Source organism: Halichoerus grypus, chromosome 6 (assembly GCF_964656455.1).
Source record: "Halichoerus grypus chromosome 6, mHalGry1.hap1.1, whole genome shotgun sequence".
Classification (NCBI taxonomy): domain Eukaryota; kingdom Metazoa; phylum Chordata; class Mammalia; order Carnivora; family Phocidae; genus Halichoerus; species Halichoerus grypus.
The window spans coordinates 161,134,892-161,157,293 of NC_135717.1; the positions used below are offsets into that span (position 1 = coordinate 161,134,892).

The 22,402-nt window shown below is 46.2% G+C and overlaps 1 protein-coding gene across 3 annotated transcripts in view; it reads right to left on the minus strand.

Moving 5' to 3' along the window:
- Nucleotides 1-22,402, minus strand: part of NT5DC3 (5'-nucleotidase domain containing 3) — a 56,604-nt gene that overhangs the window by 10,809 nt on the left and 23,393 nt on the right. For all 3 annotated transcript variants that reach the window (XM_036103130.2, XM_078076487.1, XM_078076489.1), the window contains exons 3-11: nt 19,237-19,311; nt 18,510-18,565; nt 12,496-12,586; nt 11,441-11,578; nt 9,384-9,444; nt 8,854-8,956; nt 8,602-8,703; nt 6,356-6,437; nt 5,001-5,087 (exon numbers count right to left, since the gene is read on the minus strand). In XM_036103130.2, the coding sequence (XP_035959023.2) occupies nt 5,001-5,087; nt 6,356-6,437; nt 8,602-8,703; nt 8,854-8,956; nt 9,384-9,444; nt 11,441-11,578; nt 12,496-12,586; nt 18,510-18,565; nt 19,237-19,311 (795 nt within the window). The remainder of the gene's footprint in view (nt 1-5,000; nt 5,088-6,355; nt 6,438-8,601; nt 8,704-8,853; nt 8,957-9,383; nt 9,445-11,440; nt 11,579-12,495; nt 12,587-18,509; nt 18,566-19,236; nt 19,312-22,402) is intronic.

Sequence of the window (22,402 nt, forward strand, 5' to 3'; positions counted from 1 at the left end):
GTCCACATTCATCTCGACAGAATTTAAACCATTCCATTCCCTTTCCCAGATGCAACAGGCATTCGCTGAATTACTTCTTCATTGTAGTGGTTAGTTATTAACCAAGGAAATTCAATGAATTACATCTAACTAAAACCAAGTTAGCTCTAAGCTTTGACCATTACACCCAAAGAGAGTTTCTGTTCTGGAAATAACTGTGGTGAATCACAGTCCCTGCAGAAACGCAGGGTCTGAAATCATTAACCATGGTCTGTAAAACAACAGGTCAGGGGCAGAAAGAGGCTCCACTGAAAAGCCATTGGAGGTCTTCATTCAATTCGTCCACAGACCACTAGGGAGCACCTACCGAGTGCCGAGCCTTGTGGTTTATGGGTAATTATAGAATCTCAGACTTGGAATGATCCTACAACACAGACATACATGATCACATTCTTCATTCCAAATACAGTAACCTCATGACTTGACAATAAGCCAGAATACCTGCCAACAGATACATCCTGGGAAATGTAAGATATACAATCACCGTACTAAATGGTCATTCATTTTCTCATTTGGCAAATATTTATCCAATACTTCTAACTGCCAGGCCCTGTTCTAGACAATGAGGATAAAACAATGAACAAAAACTGACAAAACCCTGCCCTCATGGGAAATAGGGGCAAAAAATAAGCAAGTAAATATACAAAGGCAGGTGGTGATAAATACAATGGTCAAATATCAAGCGGAATAAGAAGGAAAAAAGTTACCATTGTATATAAAGTGGTTAGTAAAACCAGGCCAATAAAGGGATGTTTGAGCAGAGATCAGAAAGGAAGGAGAGTGAAAGTATGAAATATGTGGGAGAACAATTCAGGCTGGAAAAACAGTAAGTGCAAAGGCCCTGGGGCAGGAACATGCTGGGGTGGGGGGCGTGGGGGTAGAGTTATAAGGGAATAGCCAGGCAGGGAGCCTACAGCAGAGTAGGAGAGGGCAGAGGCAGGTCCTGCCTTCAGAGAGGTAGGCTGGAGAAGGATAGATCAAGCAGGGCCTTGTAGGAAACAGTAGGAAATCAGGCTTTTACTCTGAAGAATAAAGGAAAGCTTTGAGGTTTTAAGGAATAAAGTGGTATAAGGTTTACAATTTTAAAAGTTCACTGACTACTCACCTAAAGCCAGAATCCCTGCTCCGTAAGTGCTAAGGATGCCTACCATCTTCACCCACTGAATTTCTTTAAACCTTTCAGTATTTCTCCTTCTCCTATAATATATGAAAACCTACAGCATGACCTTTTAAATACTCCCAATGGTGGCAAACTTTGGAAGGTGGCTTTTATTTCTCAAAATAAGTAAAAAGTCATCTGGAACATTCCTAAGACTATGTATGATAATAAATTACTAATAATAAAACTGATTCTTTCCTGTGCCTCAACCTGGCTCTCAAATCTATCCCAAAAGGGTCACCCAAATGTTTTTTGAGAAACAGCACCAACATTAGAAGTAGCTACATTCCCAAGGTGACTCCCTTGAAGGATAATGTGCTTTGCCACATAATTTCTGACATGTTAGTTAATGAATTGATCTTAGCACTTCGTAACAGTGGTTTTCAAACTTTGGCATGGGATCCAACTATATACTCCAAGAGACTCAATTTATTTGTTTGTTTGTTTGTTTAAAATCTCTACACCCAATGTGGGGCTCGAACCTACAACCCCAAGATCAAGAGTCACATGCTTCACCACCTGAGCCAGCCAGGCATCCCTCCAAGAGATTCACCGTAGATTTAAGGATACACATAGATTGAAAGGATTAAAAAAGATATTCCATACAAACAGTAACCAAAAGAGAGCAGGGGTGCTATGCTATTATCAGACAAAATAGACCTTAAATCAAAAACTGTCACAAGACACAAAGAATGACATTATATAATGATAAAAGGTCAATTCACCAAGAATATAGAACAGTTACAAGCATATATGCACCAAACATCAGAGCTCCATAATATATGAAGCAAATATTAACAGAACTGAAGGAAACAATAGTCAGCTCTGCAGTAACAGTAGGAGACTTCAACAGTCCACATTCTATAACAGAAAAACCAACAGACAGAAGATGATGCATCAGGAAATATGACTTGCACAACACTGAAGACCAACCAGACCTCACAGACATATGCAGAACACGCCACCCAGCAAAAGCAGAATGCACATTTTTCTCCATGCACATGAAACAGTCTCCAGGACAGACCTTATGTTAGGCCCCAAAATAAGTCAAATTTTAAAATCACACAAACTATCTTTACTGATCACAAGGAGTGAAGCTAGAAATCAACAGCAAAAGGAAAAACTGAAAAGTTCACAAACATATGGGAATGAAAGAACACCCTCAAAGTCAAAGAAGAAATCACAAGAGAAATGAGAAAATACCCTGTGCCAAATTTAAATGCAAACGCACACATGACATAACAAAACCTATGGGATGCAGCAAATGCAGTACTCAGAGGGAAATTTATAGCCATACACACTTACAATGAAAAAAAAAAGAAAGGTCCCAAATTAACAATCAAACTTTACACCATAAGGAACTAGACAAAGAAGAACAAACTAATCTGAAAGCTAATTAAGACCAAGGAAATCACAAAGATCAGAGCAGAGATTAAAAGAGAACAGAAAAACAATATAAAAAAAAAATCAAAAAAACCAAGGGAAGATTGACAACAAAATTGACAAACTTTTAGCTTGACAAAAAAAAAAAAGACTCAAATTACGAAAATCAGAAATTTAAGTAGTGACAATACTACCAATTCTCCAGAAATAAAAATTATAAAAGCTACAAATTACCATACACCAACAACCTGAATAACCTAGATGACATTCCCAGAAACACACAACCCACCAAGACTGACTCATGAAGAAAGAGGAAATCTGAAAAGACCTCTAACTAGTAAGGAGATTGAATCAGTAATCAAAACCCTTCCAACAATAAAAAGCCCAGGACCAGATAGACGGTTTCACTGGTGAATTCTTCCAAACATTTAAAGAGGAATTAACACCAGTCCTCCTCAAACTCTTCCAGAAACTGAAAAAGAGAGATCACTTCCTAACTTATTCTGAGGCAGGATTACCCTGATATCAAATTTTAATGTGAAAGGCTGTTTAAAACACGGACAGCTGGGCGCCTGGGTGGCTCAGTTGGTTAAGCGACTGCCTTTGGCTCAGGTCATGATCCTGGAGTCCCGGGATCGAGTCCCACATCGGGCTCCCTGCTCGGCAGGGAGTCTGCTTCTCCCTCTGACCCTCTCATGCTCTCTCTGTCTCATTCTCTCTCTCAAATAAATAAATAAAATCTTTAAAAAAATAAAAATAAAAAATAAAAAATAAATAAAACACGGACAGCTGAGCCCCACCGGAGTTTCGGACTCAGTAGGTCTGATGTGAGGCCTGAGAAACTGCATTTCTAACAAGTTTTCCAGGTGATGCTGATGTCACAAGGAGCACACTTGAAGAAACTACTGTTTTGTGAGCACCTCTCACGATGCTAAGATCTGCATGCGTGTGTGTGCCTTCCCAGGGTCCTGTACCCACATACCTCACGGGTAGCACATAGTTATCTCATCAAGGCCCAAGACTCCACTTGGCAAGAGGCAAATGTCTGTGACGCCATGGCCAAACACTCTGGTTGTGCCAACCTCCGGATAATAGCACTTCACTAAGACTTTTACACACATTATCTTACTTCACTCTTCTCACAAATGAGGACATTGGGGCTTGGAGGATGTGTGTCAGGTCACCCAGCTAAAAACAGTAGAGCTGGGGTGAAAACCTATCTTCCAGTCCTGAGCCCACGATTCCTTCCACTGGACCCTCAGCCCGCTGGACAGACGTGACTGTGCAGGGCATGTGCTGCAATCACCTGGGAAGAGTGGCTCCGCACACAGACACTGGAATCACTCCCCTCCCCTTCCCCCCTCTCCCTGCCCCGCCCCCAGACGGTCTGAAGTCTGAGGCCACAGACCTCGGACTCCAGCACATGTACTATGAAAACGCATCCCAGACAGTCCTACTGCACAGCTCATTCCAGCTCACTGCTTGGATGGCCGGTGGACACAAGAGGGACAGAAACATGAGACCACTCTAAAGTGGCTCCAAATGCTCGGAAATACCAATAATGGAGTTCGACTGCCAGCCACGCCCCCGCGCCGGTGACCCTGCCGACACCGGGTGTCACTCAGGCTTTGCACGTCGTGCATGGTGCCACTAGCCTGGGCTCACTGAGCAAACAGAAATTCACTGCACCAGGAGCCGAGCATGGCAGTAAACGTGACTGACTCGGTCTTGTTCCAGTTACAGATTAAATCATAATTCAAGTCCTGCAACGCTGCTCTAGTTATTCCAATGGGCATGAAATGCCTCACTTTCTTATAATAGCTGTTCCCTGGAAATGCCAGCTTTTGAACTTGCAAAAGAAGCCCTGACTAATGTTTATGAATTCTTCTTCGTCTACCTCTGATGTTTAATGAGAGGACAAAAAAGAAAAGAACTTGGGGTGCCTGGGTGACTCAGTCGGTTAAGCGTCTACCTTCGGCTCAGGTCATGATCCCAGGGTCCTGGGATCCAGCCCCACATCCGGCTCCCTGCTCCATGGGAAGCCTGCTTCTCCCTCTCCTACTCCCCCTGCTTGTGTTCCTTCTCTCACTGTGTCTCTCTCTGTCAAATAAATAAATAAAATCTTTAAAAAAGAAAAGAACACTGGCATTTATTTCTTACCATTACTTAAATGGAAATATTTTTCTGATAAATCCTGAGTAAATTACTAATTTCTATCATTTCAAAAAAAATTACCTTTTTTACACCTCTCATCCGTTCTGTTCTGTAAAAAATGAGACATTAAAAAAAAAAAAAAAGGCGACCTAGTCCTCATTTTTATGAAACCATAAAAATGGTCTTAAACTAAAGAGAAATTCGTTAGGAAGTGAGACTAACACATCTGTCCCCCAACAAAGAAATGGAAAAAGAGGCTCCTCACCGCCAGGTCACTGTATATGTGGTCACCAAAATACAACACTTTGGATCCTCTCCATCCAGTAAGCTTCAAAAATTCATATAAATTGCCCTGCAATAATAGAAAAATATAGATATTATATCATCTGAGATAGAAGCCTATATAACCTGTGGCCCAAAATATCTATTTTTAAAAACTTTGCTTTCATATATAATTTAAGTATCAAAACATAAAAGACAAAAACACCTTTGCGTGAAATCTCTCAGACCTTTCTTCTGAGTCAAATGCACTTTCCGAAAATGATTCATATTGTATATACCTCTTTGTAATGATCCTTTTACACTGAACAGTCTATGACCCTGTCAATAAGTACTAATCTACCATTTCAGTAGCTGAGAAATACTGTGATTCCTTTTACCAATTCCCTGATGGTGGACATTTACCTTGTTATCTATTTTGTAACTCATAGTAAATATTCTTGTAGCAAAGTTTTAGCTACATCTTAATAATTTCCTTGGTCTAACTTCCTACTAGTGGGACGGTTGTATCAAAGCCAATCTCTCAAGGTCTAGAAAATACACTTCCTGCCACATTAGCAGTGTGTTATAAATCCACCAGGAATGTACTGAGTTTTTTTAACCGTGTGGTACTGTTCTATAATTTCATGTGTTTTATAAATCTTACAGAAATATAAAAATTTTAAAGGATGACATAAAACAAACTTCAGTAACACAAGAAGGGTCAGTGATTCAATCACTTATTCAAACATTTGAGAGCTTTACTGATACCAAAATATATCAAAACTGTATATGGGGGTGCCTGGGTGGCTCAGGTGGTTAAGCGACTGCCTTCAGCTCAGGTCATGGTCCCAGGGTCCTGGGATCGAGCCCCGCATCGGGCTCCCTGCTCAGCGGGAAGCCTGCTTCTCCCTTTCCCACTCCCCCTGCTTGTGTTCCCTCCCTTGCTGTCTCTCTCTGTCAAATAAATAAATAAAATCTTTAAAAAAAAAAACAACTGTATATAAAACACAGCTCATCAGGAAATAATCACTAACTTAAGATAATACACCATGTGATTCAATGCTTCTTCAAGAGGAATATCCAAGGTTTACTACTAACATCTTAAATTATATATACTATGAAAGTAATTCTTTAAATTTTGTTTTTAAGGACTGTTCAATTCTAAGTTAATTTAGACATAACACATTGAGAATATACTGACTTAAGTTTAAATTTTGCTGCCATGTTATAAACAGCCAATTCAAGCAGAACACTCAGAACTATGCCGGGCACACGGGAGGCCTCAACAAACGTTGGCTGTTTTCATTATAACTGACCACAAAGCAAAGGAACAAGAAGGAAAAATCGGTCATGACATACCTGCTTATAAATCTGGCCTTTCTGCAACTTGTGGATCTTGTCCCAGAGCAAGGCACCTTTCTCGTTCACCTTGCGGAAAGGTCTAACAACAAAAAGGGGAAAACGCCATGACCCATGGGAACCGTGCATGCTGCCTGCTTAGGAAACACCACACGGTTACTCAGTGGGAATAGAAAGGGACTGCGCAAACCTGGAAAAGGCCTGGAGCCCCAACTCCACCACCACACCCCCTGGCCCAGTGCACACATCCCAAACTGCAGACCCCAGGATCCAAAAGGTATTTAATGAGGAAAGAACTCCAGGGTCAAATAAATTTGGAAAACACTAGGCACTACTTACGTCCCTCTTAAAAAGTCACTGAGGACTCTAAAAAGCCCTCCCAGGAGAGAAACTTTCTTTAGCCCAGATTTCCCAAAATGTATTTGATCCCACAGAAAATCTGCTTCACAAAAACAGCTTATGGAAAAACCGCCTTAGTACACGTGTCCCACTCGGCGCTTGAAATCCAGCCACTCTAGACACAAAACAAATCTGAGGAGGAAACAAATCACTTTATGACGGAGAATGGGAATAAGAATAGAGGCTTCCGGGAGCTCCCCTCTACTTGCTAGATGGGATGCAGCCTAATTCATGAATCAATTAATAAAGCCAATTAGATCTTTAAAATTAAAAGAAAAAAAAAAGAATAAAAGTCCAAATGTTAATGTTTATGTGGGGGTCTGTTTGCCTTTTTTTAAGGTAACATTATTTGGATTGTTTTTCTAATCAGAAAAATTTAAACTGACTGCAAAAAATCTGGAAAATGCAGAATAGAATGAAGAAAAAGGGAAGTGACCCCTAATCCCAGTGCCCAGGTATAAACACCTAACATTTCAGTAGGTGTCTTTGAGTCTATAAAGATAGCATCTGTTATTTTTCTCTTTTTTATGAACACAAATGAGGATCACTGTGTATACTGATTTGTATCTCTTTTTCTCTAATGTTGTGAGCAATCTCCCATGTGATTACAAATTCTTTCATACGTTTTTAATAGTCATAAAACATGCTCATTGCTTTTTTTCCCAAATACATCTTTTCCTTTTTTGAGAGAGAGAGAGCGCGCGCATGCAGGGAGGAGAAGAGGGAGAAAGAGAGAGAGGATCCCAAGAAGGCGCCATGCTCAGCACGGAGCCTGATGCGGGGCTTGATCCCATGACCCTGAGATCATGACCTCAGCCAAAATCAAGAATCGGTCACCCAACCAACTGAGCCACCCAGGCGCCCCCCAAATACATCATTTTTAATGGCTGTATAATACCCCCTCCCATGGATGTTCCTTTAGGTTGTCTCTGATCTTCATCATTATAAATAACACAGGGAGGAATGGAGGTGTCCCGTGCATGCAGAACAAAGACAAAATAAATGGGTGCGGGGGGAGGGGATGACACTTGGTGAAGAGGTCTGTTCCACACATTGCAAAACATTTTAGGGGCACCTGGGTGGCTCAGTCAGCTAAGCATCTGCCTTTGGCTCAGGTCATGATCCTGGGGTCCTGGGATCGAGCCCCTCGTCGGGCTGCCTGCTCAGCACAGGAGCTGCTTCTTCCTCTCCCTCTGTCCCTCCCTCCTGCTCATGCTCTCTTTCTCTCTCTCTCAATATAAATAAAATCTTTTAAAAAATAAAATAAAACATTTTTAAATGTTAAAAAAAATATTTTAGGATCCCTGACCCCCACCTACTAATGCTAAGAGCACACCCTAGTCACCGTCATAACCCAAAACTTCCCAGCTCCTCTATTTCCTGTGGCAGGAAGACGCTACGTAAGTCTTGGTAGAGATTTACTCCATTTGACACAAAACCTGTGTTGCAGAGTTTTGCAGAATCCAGCTGTAATTTTAAATGCACCAGTGAGAGCCGTACATACCAAAATACCCACCAGGTGGCCCGCTGTTGCTCTTGTTCTGTTACGCTTCACAAGGCATCTGCATTAAGAGGTCTAACTTATGATGTAATACTAAGTGTGGCTTTTACATTGCTGTCAATCTTTTTCTTTTTTTTTATCTTTTTCTTAGAGCCTGACCCCCAGGACTGAAGTAGGCCCAGCTGAAGTGAGAACCATCTCAACAGGTGCGAGCCATCCTCAAAATCAAAAGCTACATGTCAGACGCTTCTGATTTTCCAACTAGACTTCACCAAGTCACACGACTTAAATGTTCACAGCAGCAAAGGATGACAATCTAGTTCTCCCAGAAAGACAAGACGCTCACCTCCGCTTATCATTAAAGAAGCTTGGCTTCTCGGCCTGAACGATGACCACATCAAACAGGTCCCTCCAGTCTTTTCCAACAATATATTTCATCCCTTTGTCCCTGAAACAACAGGTCAGCCAGGTGAGTCTAACAAGAAACGGATTCACTACCTTTGCAACATTTTCTCTCAAATTTTCAACTGTGAACTTAAATGGGAATACCAGACAAGACGGGAGCCAGAAGCCAGCAGGGACACCCGCTGCCACTTACACGAAACTGCTGGGGCTGTTGGTGATGAGGAACATCTTCTTGCCGTGATCAGCCAGTTTGGCCAGCACTGCCCGGGTCTGCTCGGCATAGCAGATGTACTTTTCTAAGAGCGAGAGACAAATTCACACACGGATTCAGCATGAAGTCAGTCAGTCTGCAAGGGCTCCCTAAACCTGTGGGTCCAGTGCGTCCGGGGCCCTTGGGAGAAGGCAAGTCTTAAGGAAGCATGGTTCAGGCTGGCCTAGCAGCACCTGGTCCAGCAGGAACCAAGACTCCACCCCCTCGGTCTAAGGGAACATACTAGATGCCTGCCTGCCGCAGCCAGCTCCTGTCTTTCTGGGTCAGGATTAGGTGGAGCTCTGAGACAAAGGGGAGGGAGACGTCTGAGGTGCGAGGAAGCAAGGTCCTCACGCTGCACTGGGAAGAGGTACTGGGCGCCGGCTCGGCACCAAGAATGAAAATAACGGCCGGCTCGTGGCCCGGCAAAGGGACAGGCTGAAGCGGCCCTCGCGATAATGCTGCCTACGTACCAATATCTGCTTCGATTGCGCTGTACATGATTCCTTTGATGTGCACATCTCGAATTGAATCCTGTCGAAAGAGAGGTTTCCAATCAGTGATGGGGTCAGTGAGACAGCCTGCGCGACAGGACGAGCGGAACGGCATTCGCAACGATGTCCGCCTTTAGAGGCCTGGCCGTCCGAGCACCAAATGAAATCCCAGTGCTGGGCCATTTCACACAGGCGACCAACACTTAGGTTTCCATGGCAACAGTGGCAGTTTTCAGAAGGGTCACTGGGGGGACATAACTTGTGTGAACAATTCTGAATAAAATTCCACATGGTAAATGGCAATTTCTATGCAGTATCATGAACAGATGATTCCAGGGCATCTGGACAAAGGGAATTATTGCTTTTTTCATCTTTGCACCCCTCCCTAGACCCCAAGAGCGGGTTCTCTACTCCAGAGAAAGAGGCCGAGACCAATGACAGGCTCTTCCATTCAGCGAGGCGAGGAGTGGTCAGTGAGATGCTAACTCAGGCAGACACGAGGAAGAGGAGGCCGCGAGCCCCTCACAGGCCACAGGCTGTGGCGGCCTGATGCCTGGCAGGTGTCAGAGTGCAGCCCCACTCTCAGGGGGCACTAAGCAGGTCCACCATAGAGGTGGCTCTCCTGGAGGCACACAGAAACTTTCTGGAGCCTACAGCAGGGGACTGGGCTGCAGGCAAAACTGGGCCATAAGCCTTAGAAAACTGGTAGGAGATTTCTATCAAGAGTGAGCGCCTCTGGACTACAAACTCAACCTCGGCCACCTTCCAGCACAGGCTTCACATCGGCAGAAGGCAGGGATTCAGAGCAAGCCGAAGCCAAACTTCCTGGCTGGAAATCTAGGCTCTGCCATTACTAGCTGTGTGACTCTGGGCAAGTGACTCAACCTCTCTGTGCCTCAGTTTCTTTATCTGTAAAATGAGAGTAATAATAGTACCTACCTCCAGGCATGGTTGTGAGGATTTAATGAATTAATGTGCAGAAAGCACTCAGAAAAACAGTGCCTGGAATATACCTCAGGGCTCTCCATTGGTGGTATCAGATAGACATCTCTCCTCATGACTGCAAGGGTTATATAACTACAAGTGGTTCTTTTATTTATCTTTTACTAAAAGTGATACTTAAAATTCTTAAAGATAAAGCATTTGTGCACATAAAAAGGAGAACAGAAACTAAATATTTAACTTTAGTTCAAATCATACCAGACTAATGCTGAGAAACTAGAATTCATTCTTCATCTTCCTAAAACCCATGATTTAAAGCAGTCGAAATTTAAAATTAGTCATAAGGATATAATAAAAACATTGTAGTACATAAATACAGATCTCTTAAAAATATTAGTGCTTATTAAATATATATTACATATATAAATATATACATAGAAATACATACTTATAAACATATGTATATGATATATGTATAAGTATATGTTAATACATGAACATATTTTTAAGTACTGAAAAAAGTTCAGAAAGCTTAAAAAATATATGTAAACACATGCGAACATAAATCAACATATATAAATACAAAGCTACATAAATGATGTACGTATATATGCATGTAAGTTTCACAGCTGTCTATAACCCTCTCCAACTGGGTTTTCACACAGCTTTTGCAGGGCTGGGAAGGCCTACATGGAACCTCCGCGTACAAGAGAGAGGCCCGCTCTGGGCAACTGCAGTTGCACGGGCTGCAGCCTGCGTGTGAAGTCACCCCCTCTGCAGGCAGGCTCAGGGGTGAGCTGGGTCAGGCTAGACCTCAGCCACCACCCACCCCTCTGACCAGATGCACTGGCCCTGGCCTTTGGTCAGGAAGAATTAGAAATCCAGATAACAGTATGAGCGCCTTCTTCCTTAACTGATTTCCAGCTTCTTCCAGATCTTCTTAACATAAGAACTTTCTTAATAATTTTCAGGGTAAAACCATAAATAAAAGAGATCCCAGGCAAAGGACTATTTCAAATACCTAACCCAAGGAGGCTAACGATGCTGTCCCTTCTGCTAAAACCCTCTGGGAGACGTGGACCACCACCTCTCACCTTGACATCTTTGTACAGATGGACAGGTTCATAGTCAATATTGTTCTTAAGGAAGTATTCATTCACGCAGGAGAGGAGGGACATCTCCGGCAGGGAGAAGATGTCCATGAACTGCTTCATGGTGTTTCCATGAGAACTCTGCAGGCAGGGAGGAGAGCGTCAGAAACAGAGACCAACACCACAGCAAAGCCAGACTTAACATTTACCCAGGGGGATTCTGGTCATCAACATCTGGATCCCTCTCCCCAAGAAAAGGACAATTCTAACAATAACAAAGTAGAAGCATTCGCCTTATTTCTTATCGTTCCTGGCACAGCTGATGATGTACTCTACGCACAACTGGGATATCCAAGGAAATGTCCTGATTTCCACCCCCAAAAAATCTAACCACTTCTTCATGCTCCTGTGAGCTCTAACTTCCAGCTCACACTCTCCCATCAAACACAGAGGAAAGCCGGCAAGTAGACTACTGCCCATGGAATGGCATAAAAAGACACATAACTCTCCTGAATGTGAGTGCCCCCACGCAGCCATATGTGAGCCTGAAAAAGAGCCTTTCTCTGAATGCCTGCAATTAGTAAGCCTAAGTTTACCAGGTGACCGGGCATCTTCCAGTGCATTTTGACAGTGCAAATAAGAGCGCACCTAATAAGACGAGCAAAAATTCAGAAAGCAAAGAGAACCACAAAAGTCAGAGAAGCAGAGGCTTCCCTCCAAGCACAGGGTGACCTGCTGTCCTCGATCTCAGGGAAGACAACCACAGCTGCCCTGACTTCATCCAGAAAGTGGGGACATGCCTGGGGTGGGGGGTTGTAGACAGGGGCGGGTGCAAGGAAGGTATAAAGAACCTTCATCAGATAGGGAGGAAAGAGCTAAGAAAGGGGACCCATGAAGGGCCTAGGAGAGATGCCAACATACTAGCCTCTCTTAAATCCAGGGCCTCTCGAAACAGTCCCAAATGCCCTTGTCAGTTCCACAGGAGCACTCAGAGAGATCATAAATCTACCAGGACATGTCTGTTGACAAGCTGCTTTAAATAAATAATCTCTCATTACCTTTCCATAAAAGTCGCTCATCTGTTCCAGGGGCACGTGGGACCCCTCATACATTTCAATGACTTCTTCATCGGGGACAACACTGAGGCCTCTGGAAAAATCACAGGCAGTGCAGTTAGACTCAACTAGTGAGAGCAGTGACTTCAGACCTCTGGCAACTGCTGGGATTTTTCAGCCCCGGGGCAAGATGCCACTGTCACAAGGAGGTGAGATGTGCCACGGGTAACTGCTACAAGTGACAGGCAAGAAGCCACTACTCCTACCACCACCACCACCACCAGCAGCATTCTGTGGGTAATAAGGGCAGGAAAAACAACACGTACTAGAGCTGGCAGGTGCGAATTCCACACGGTCATTCACTTACTTCTCAGCAATCCTAGGAGGGAAGCACTAACATTTTCCCATTTCCCAGCAGAGGCAACTGAGGCCCAGAAAGGTCACGTATCTTACCCGAGGTCACCAAAGTAGGAAGTGGTGGGACAGGACCAGACCCCAGGCTTTCTGGCTCTAGGGGCCCAGGCTCCTCAACCACTAATGTCACACAGGTACAAGGTACAAGGTACAAGGTACAAGGCCTTCCTTTGCTTTGGGAGCAGGGTTTGCTTTGGGGGTGGGTTTAGGTTTCCGTTTTTATGTTTTATGTTTTTAATAGATTAGGGACGGAAAGGCTAGCTTTGTCTCTATCATCCTCCTGCCCTCTGATACTCACTCCTAAAAAGGTCAGCGGTGAGGCAGGAAAGGCCACACATGAGGCTCGGGTGGACTAAACCCTGTGACACAAGGCAGGAAGCCTGGGTGCCATCTCCAAGAGGGATGACCCCAAATGCGACGTGACACTCAAGGCCAGTTTCCTCATCTATAAAAAGCCAGGGTAACATCTGCCAACTGCCTGCCTCCGGGAGCCACGACAGAATCTGCAAACGAATCCAGCTTCTCCACAAAGAGGAAAATAAATTTTGGGAGTCAGAGCGAAGAGCAACCTGGCTTTCACCTCTGCCGCCGCGCCGCCGCCAGCGCTCTGAGCAGGTGCTCTCACCAGGGATTTAATGCTCTCATATTTCCTCACCTAGCACTGCCCCCTCTAGAGAGTCACGAAGAAGAACGTCAGTTCCCCAGCCGCTTCTGTGGGGAAGGTGCTTGGGAAACAAGGCACCAGTGGTGAGGAGACCACAGAATGGATGATGGGAAGTCCACCCAGTGCTACCTACAGTGGGAGTATGAATAATGCCCTGAGAGTCTCAGTTACTAATACAAACAGGCTGCTTATAAAACCACAAATATAAAATATAATTTATATTTGATATGTATATCAATATACATATATATATATATGAAATATAATTTCAGCCTCTTTCCTCTGTTCTCCGCCCTCATATAACTTTCAAAAATACCCAAGGGGATTCATTAGTATTTTGCCCACACCCCCCCCCCATCTTCATTAACTTGCTACAACTTCCAGCCTGTGAAAACAAAGGAGGCCTTGCACTTCCCTTTATCATTCAGCCGATCATTCTGGGCGGTGACCTTGAGGCAGAGCTCCTGCTCAGATGTGCACCTGCCTAAGACTCTAACACTTAGAAAGAAATTATTAAAAAAATGAAAGAACTCTGCTGGGTGAGTCATTTTCCTGCTCCCACACTAGGCCCTGCCAGGTTCACAGCCTCCCAAGCTGCCCCAGTAACTACTGAATGTCAGCTCAAAAGCAGTGGTGAGATGAGTGGGCTGCAGCGACCTGGATTCGGCAGGAGGCGGCTCCGACAGGGACAGCACCCCACAGGACAGCGGCCCCAGGCTCTGGGGCACGGCCAGCCGCACCCGGGGGCAGCCTCAACCAGTGCGAGGATCAAAATGCAAACTACTTGATGTGGCCCCGTGAGGTTGTGAGAAATATAAAGGTTAGGAGCACAAATCCGCGGGCGCCTGGGTGGCTCAGTTGGTTAAGCGACTGCCTTCGGCTCAGGTCATGATCCTGGAGTCCCGGGATCGAGTCCCACATCAGGCTCCCTGCTCAGCAGGGAGTCTGCTTCTCCCTCTGACCCTCCTCCCTCTCATGCTCTCTGTCTCTCATTCTCTCTCTCGCAAATAAATAAAATCTTAAAAAAAAAATTTAAAAAAAAAGAGCACAAATCCGCAAGTGTCTGCCCGGGGTTCAGCTTCCTTAATTAGTAGGGATATTACCTGGACAAGCAATAGAACCTCTTCGGGTCTCAGTGTCATTTTTAAAATGGGGAACAATAATAGTGTCTGCCTCCTGGCATAACTGAGAAGATCAGATGAGCTACTATATACAGAAGAGTACGTGGCAGGCGCTAGCAAAGCTTTGCTGGTGTGATGAGAACAAGCGTAGCTTTTCCCCAGGTCCCTAGCCAGAACTTGAACTGTGGGTACCAAATGGGACTGTAGTGAGAGCCAGTCTGCCTCCCCCTCTGGCCTGTGGCATTCGCTCCCACGGCCCACAACACAAAATTCAACCTGATATAGGAGCTGGGGACCCACGGCAGGTCTCAGAAATGGGCAAGGCTGAGGAGAGGGCATTCTGCCCTGCCAAGGCCTTTCCGCTTTTCAGGGAAAGGCAAGAGCAGGGACACTCTTCGTGTCTCTACTGCCCGGGGCACACTCTGGTCTACCCAACAAGCACCCCTGGGACAGCCAGGGGAATCACGCCAATTCTACAGAGGAACAAACCAAGGCTTTGAGATGGTCAAGAAGTGGCTCAAGGCCACACACACGAAAGCAGTGAGGCAGGGTCCACGCTGAGGAAGTGTGACTCCGGAGCCCATACATGCACCCATGCTGCCTCAGCCCACCACATCCCTCAGCGCTGCGGCCACAGCGACCTTCCCAGGACCTAAACCCGATGCTCCCTCTCCTTCAAATGCCTCTGCTGGCTTCTCCCACCTAGCCCTCTCCATACTCCCTAACATGGTGGACAACTGACCTACAGAAGAAGAAACAAGACAGTTAGGAGCTGTAGGACTACATGGTCTGAGAAGAAGAAGGAAAGACCATGTCGGGCTGAGGGGGGGCGGGGGGTGAGGCCTCAGCACCAGTCAGCCTTGAAGGAAGGGTGGATGAGATTTCAAGAAGCAGCGAGGAAGGAAAACTGCACCCTGGTAGAAGACACCAGCATGAGCAGATAGCGAGCAGCAGGAAAGGAGACCTCGGAGGAGAGGAATATATGTGCTATGTGCACCTGCCTCTTGCATGCCAAGACTGGCTGTAACTGCTGGGAAGAGACCGTCCCCTGCTCCTGTTGACCTGGGGCCAGGGGTGTCACCAGGGGTCTCCATGTGGAGGGACCTGCCTGGAGCAAACCCAGAGGGAGAGAGCCAACAGATGGAAAGAGTTCTGACAACATCAATTTGGCCCCTGGAGCCAGCCACGCCTGCAATCTGGCACTGTCCCTTGGATTGCACAACAGGTGAGCTAATGCTGTGTTTCTGGTTAACCCAGTCTGAGTCGGGTTTCAGTCACTTGTAACCAAGAGTCGTAACTAATCAGGAGGTGAAAGAGCTGTGTGTGGAAGAAGAGTAGGATACGGGTTTAGAGAAGGCTGGTGGAAAACCTAAGAGGTTTGGGCTCCATTCTCCAGGCAGTGGGAGCTAGCCAGGATTTCAGAAGAGAGACTGTTGAGGGCAATGCTTTAGATGAATCAGTCCAGCAACAATGTCCAGGACAGACCACACTGCAGAAAACTACAAGAGCCCAAGAGAAAAGGATTAAGTTTCTGAGCCAGGGAGCTGATGGCAGGAACAGAGACGGAGGGACAGATCTGAAAGATCTGGTGAAGGATTTCCTTAACCTAATCCGTTCATGAAAACCATGGGGCATATAGGTCAAAGGCACAGGCTCAGAGCCAGACAACCTGGGTCTGAATTCCACTTCTGTGTGGCCTTGGACAAGTCACTTAACATCTCTGGGACTAATACCAGTACCTACCTCATAAGGTTATTTCAAGGATCAAATAAGTGAACCCAAATAAAACCCTTATGACACTGTCTGTGCTGTAGCAAGACTTCGCATTTGCTCGTTGCTATTTATTGTTACTACTATTATTTTCATCAACACCAGCATCTCTTCTCCCTCCTGAAACACCATTAAAATGATAGCAAAAGAATAAACTACTCAGCGGCACCTAGAGGGCTCGGTCAGTTGAGCACCTGACTCTTGATTTCAGCTCAGGTCATGATCTCAGGGTCATGAGACTCAGACCCTCGTGGGTTCCGTGCTGGGTGTGGAGCCTGCTTGGGATCCTCTCCCTCCCTCTCCCTCTGCTGTTCCCCACCCCACTTGCACATGCACATTCTCTCGCTCAAAAAAATAAAAATAAAAAAGAATAAACTACTCAAAAAGTAAAAGGATATGAGAGCAAAGACATCAGTAGACAAGACATTTCAACATGTTCGTGGAAGACAAATAGCAGATGAAAAGGAGGCTCCTGGCTTAGCAAGCTGAGAATAGGGGCCTGCATGGGGACACCAACGCGAAGAACTGATTAGCGGCCAGAGCCCCCAGAAAGGCTCAGCTCTGCGAGGCACCGGGGAGCTCCTGGAGGATATGCTAAAGCAGAACGAGGGAGTAAAGCCAAAGAGAGGAAAAGATGGGCATCAGGGAACAGAGAGAGAGGCAAACCCAAGCCCCAGGATGAGCCATCAGAGAAGGTCAGAGCAGAAGGGGTAGTCAATTAAACACAAAAGTAACTGATAAGAGTATCTAAAACATTTGAATTGTTGGGAAATAAATACATGGATGATATTGGTGATGGAGGATTTAGAAAAAACTAGGGACACCTCTACAGAAAACAAAGCAGATAAAAAGTGATGTTATTATTAAATCTAAGAAAAAGCAAGCACTGTACACAGAAGAAAGCAGTCACAGTGCACGACATGGCGTAAGAGGGAACATGACTTGCAGAGTCAGGATGCAAACAATGACCGAGGATGGAGAAACACGCAGACACAGATCCACACGAGGCTCGAAGAACGAGCCCAGAGAAGCGGGGGCTTGTGCGCGCACCAAGTCCTGTCCCATGGCAGAGACAACGTCCAGAATTAATAAATTAGGAAACAGAAGTATGAGCACATTATTTAGAAATAGAAAGAAAAGGGGCACCTGGGGTGCTTCTCCCTCTCCCTCTGCCTGCTGCTCTGCCTGCTGCTCTGCCTACTTGTGCTCTCTATCTATCTGTCAAATAAATAAATTAAAAATCTTAAAAAAAAAAAAAAAAAAGGAAAAAGAGATAGGAAGAAAAATGTGAAGAAAAAAAATGAAGAGTGTAAAGGGCTTGGATGGGGAGGAGGACAGAGGGCTGCCACGACACTCTCAGCACTATCTGATCGGAACTGTGTGCATGTTTAACTTGGATAAAAAACATTAATTTTAATAAATAGTTTGTGAAAGAAGAACCTAAGATAGGCACATCTCTTTTTTTAAGGTATAATGACCATACTCCTAAATCCTCCCCCAAATTCAAGGATTAGAAAAGGCAAAATCCTTCATTTTCAAAGTGACAAAGATTTTGGACTGAGCTAAGTGCTTCTACTAATTCTAATAAATGGGAGGGGGGTCTTAATATCTGAACTACTCAACTGCCATGGTGGGAACAAGAATCCGCTGCCTCACCCCAGCCTCCCTCCCCACCCAAAACCTCGGCTCCAGGACCCTCACTCAGCGGCAGACAGGCACCTCTAGAGAGCCCGTCCTCCCCTAGAACCTCCCCAGAGCGCCCCCTAATGGTCTAAACACCATCATCACCTTGATCCCTATGGACTGCAGTCTGATTAATTTATGTGGCTTCCAACCTACACTCCAAGCTCCTTGGGGCATCCGTGTAAGCCAAACCCTTCGGGTCTGGCATAACAGGCCCCAATAAATGTTCTTGAATGAATAGTGAATAAATCACAAATACACACACTACAACTCTTCATAACTAAGCAGTCAATGGGTCTTAGGTCTGTCACCCAAAGCCACTTCGTTACTATGAGTGAATTAAATTTACCTCCTCTTACTCTTACCTGTACACGGTTCCCAACTGGATGTAATGAAAAGCATCAATCTTCATCAATACTGCCTTCAAAAACATAAACACATACACACACACAGGTGAAGAATGCACAGCAAGCTGCGTATTTAATGAGAATTTCAGGTGTCATTACAAACCCTAGCAGCACCAGGTTGATGCGGCAAAGAAGCACACTGTATGTGTCCAACAGGTTTGCCTGTTGATTAGAGCACTGTGGGGGCACCTGGGGGGCTCAGTCGGTTAAGCATCTGCCTTTGGCTCAGGTCATGATCTCAAGGTCCTGGGATCCAGCCCCACATCAAGCTCCCTGCTCAGTGGGGAGTCTGCTTTTCCCTCTCCCACTCCCCCTTGCTCATCCTCTCCCTCTCTCACTCGCTTGCTCTCTCAATAAATAAAATCTTAAAAAAAAAAAAACAAAACACTGTGCAGTCTGTTAAGGAAATGACTGATCTGCAAAAACAATATGACAATTGACTCCTCAAAACACCAAAAACGATTTCTAGAAATAAAGAGTATCTTCCAAATAGCTAAATGCATTCATTTTTTTCTAATAGTCTTTTGCAAAAGACTTTCTCCAAACATGTTTTTTAATAATTCAGTTCTGCAGCCCCAAGGAATAGAATTTAAAATCAACTTCTGTGTCCAGCAAAGAAAAGCACCGAGAGGACATTATTCCCAAACACCATTAAACTGTAGAAAAACACGACGATGAAACCTACCCGCTGCACATCATAATGAAGTCCACGAATTGCAAAATTTGGGTCATACTCATACTTCTTGATTTCCACCGGATACTAAGAAAGAAGAAAGGCAGCATTTTTACCTAACAATGTACTAAGTTCAGATCGTGTCCAGATTTGGTCCCTGTACAAAAGCTGAGGTGGCTGACACACTTTGGTGGGAAGATGGGGTGAGGACAGACCACAGCTTAGCCCTCTGCTTCTGGACCAAGGACCTCTTGGTCACAGAGCCCTCCCTCCACCCCACTCCTGTTCATCTGCCCAAGCACAGGTAAGGTCTCACCCCCGGCCCCAGCTTCTCTCGTCTTCACTACCCCCGTCCAACCTTCCCTCTGCCCCCGGACCCCTCTATCTCCTAGGAGCCCAGAAATACATCTGCTTCCACCTCCAAGACTTCGCCTCCTCCTACTGTATTTAAGGCGGCTCATGAAGAGGAACTGGAGCATCCCCTCTCTTAGAAGGGTGACTTTCCCCAACACATTACCAACCATCCATTCAGCTCAGATATGAGCACCTCAATGTACCGACCCCCAGCGTGGCCCCACTGCCAGGTTTCATGAAGAGACCAAGCTGAAAACTTTTCAAAGGGGGGGGTCCCCTCCATATAGCTTTCATTGCTTTTCTCATCCAGATAGTCGGCCGCTGCTCACCCCCCCGCCCCAGGTGGAAGGACCTCCCTGTTGTCAGGTACGGCCTCCCTCCCACTTGGGCCGAGAGGGCCCTTTCTCAGCATGTGGTAGCCAGTTACTGCTCCAGCACTCTGACTCAGAACATGCGTGACTTTCGGAGGCAGCTTGGCTCCCCTGGTAGCTCCTATTACCAAACCATTCCTCAAACTATGCAAAAATCCCAGCCCTGTTCCTATCTACTAGACTAGGCACCCACATCCTCCCCTCCCCCCAAATCTCAGCATTAGAACACGGGCTACCCCCCGGGAGCACCGAGGTACCGAGCACCGCGTCTGCTGCTACCGCAGGCAGGCCCTCCCGTTCCCATTTTACAGATGGGGCACCAGAGGCACTGACAGAGACAGGGTGGCCGGGCCACACAGCTGCGATGTGGTGGGCAGGGAATCAGGCCTGGACCTCTTCCCCTGCTCTCCCCACTCCCCTCCGCCCTTGGAGTACAGACCTGTAGGAAAGAAGAGTAAATTCCTGAGTCTAGAGAAGCTGTGGCACCAGGATCTTCCTTCCAGTTACAATGTAAACTGCTTAAGTAAAAATCTGGACAGCTGGGGGCGCCTCAGTCGGTTAAGCGTCCAGCTTTTGGTTTCAGCTCAGGTAATGATCTCGGGGTTGTGAGATCAAGCCCCACGTCGGCTTCCGTGCTGGGTGTGGAGCCTGCTTGAGATTCTCTCCCTCTCCCTCTGCCCCTCCCCACTTAAAAAAAAAAAAGCCTAGACAGCTATCAAGAGGCGCACAACCTCTTTGCACAACAGCACTAACTTTCCATGGCCAGGGTTACGTTTGTGTGGAAACATTTCCTGCTTCCACCAGGCTGAATGGCACGCAGCAAGTGTTCAAGCTGCATAGAGTGCTGACTCAAATGTCACATCCGAGCTCATTTATCTAACACCTGCAGCGCATGCCAAGAAATCACCAAATGCTATTTCCACTCAGGGGCGTTTCCAAGAATCCTGAACACCGTGTACAGTTCTGCATTTTTACGAACAGCCTTCACACACACATCCCCAGAACCCCACACACAGCACCACGGTCCCGCCTCCTGAAGCGAGGCCATGGGTCTGCACACCTCTGGAAGCTTCTCCCAAACTTGGGAGTGAGGAGAAGGATGTAGGACATGGGGGAGATATTTAAATGCTCCTGAGAGGGGTGCTTTCACTGAGTCATGGGCCACACACTGTTCTGGACTTTATTCTATGTACTCCTCATGGAGGAGGCAGGGCATCTCATGTCCCTTGGACTGCTGAATCATCTGAGAAGTAGAGTCGAGGAACCTGCCCAAGCTCACAAAGATAAACAATGGTTGGGCCAGTACTTGAATCCGGGTCCATGTCACACCCAAGTCTACCCCAACTCCCTGCAATCCACTCTGAACAAACCCTGAGCCACCATACTGGACACTCCTCGCCTCCTGTGATGGCGGGACCTGCGGCCTCCGAGGGCCCAGTGAGTTTCTCGGAGGATCCATGGTGACAAGGGCAGGGCCGGCCGCCGTGAGTAAGAGCGAGAGAGCGTACACACCGAACTCGCACTGCTGGAAAGTCTAGCGGCTCCTGCTTTGAACAAGGCCTGTCTGGACTCCCCTGCAGGACACCGACCGCACAGTGAGACACGGCCGTGTGCCCACCCGTGGGCCCCAGGGCTGTGTGGTCTTGGGAAGCCACTCCTGATAGACACAAAGCATTTCCAAGGGGTCCAGAGATTACGGGAGACGTGGAGAATGGACAGAGGCAGCTGAAAGGGCCTCACGGAACACTGTCGTCACCAAGAACAGGCCCCAGGGATGCAGGACCGGGCATCGAATCCCAGTCCTACTATGTGCTAGCTGGGTGTCCTACTATGTGCTAGCTGGGTGATCTTGGTCACTGTCTCTCTGAGCATCGGTTTTCTCATCTCCAAAGGATGCCAAAAGTCCTACTGTAGATGGAAGCAGAGAAGATAAGTCAAAGGCTGCAAGCGGGGAGCGCCCGGCTGGATCGGTCGGTACAGTCTGTGACTCCCGATCTAGGGGTTTTAAGTTGGGTGTAGCCATTATTTAAAAATAAAATCTTCAAAAATTTAAAAAAAAAAAAAAAAGGATGCATGCGGGCAGTGGGGCAGTCTCCAGCACGTAGCAAGTGCGCAATGACACGGAGCTGCTTTACTGGACATGGAACTGGGGGGCCTGGGCTCTTAGACCCACTCTTCTAGCCTCCGCTACCCTCCCAGAGGACTTCAGGCCCGTCACTTAACCCCTCCAGGCCCCTTCCTTCCTATCGAAAATGAAATGGTTGGACTGGGGTGATTTCTATGTTCCACTCCTGCCCCTAAATGGTTTCCCCATACAACCAACCAAGTCAAAACTGTCCTCACGGTGGGCCCCTTTCCAACATAGACGGAGAGACAGACACACAGAAACACACACACGCAGGCACACACGCTCGCACACACACACGCACACACATACATGCAGGCACACAGGC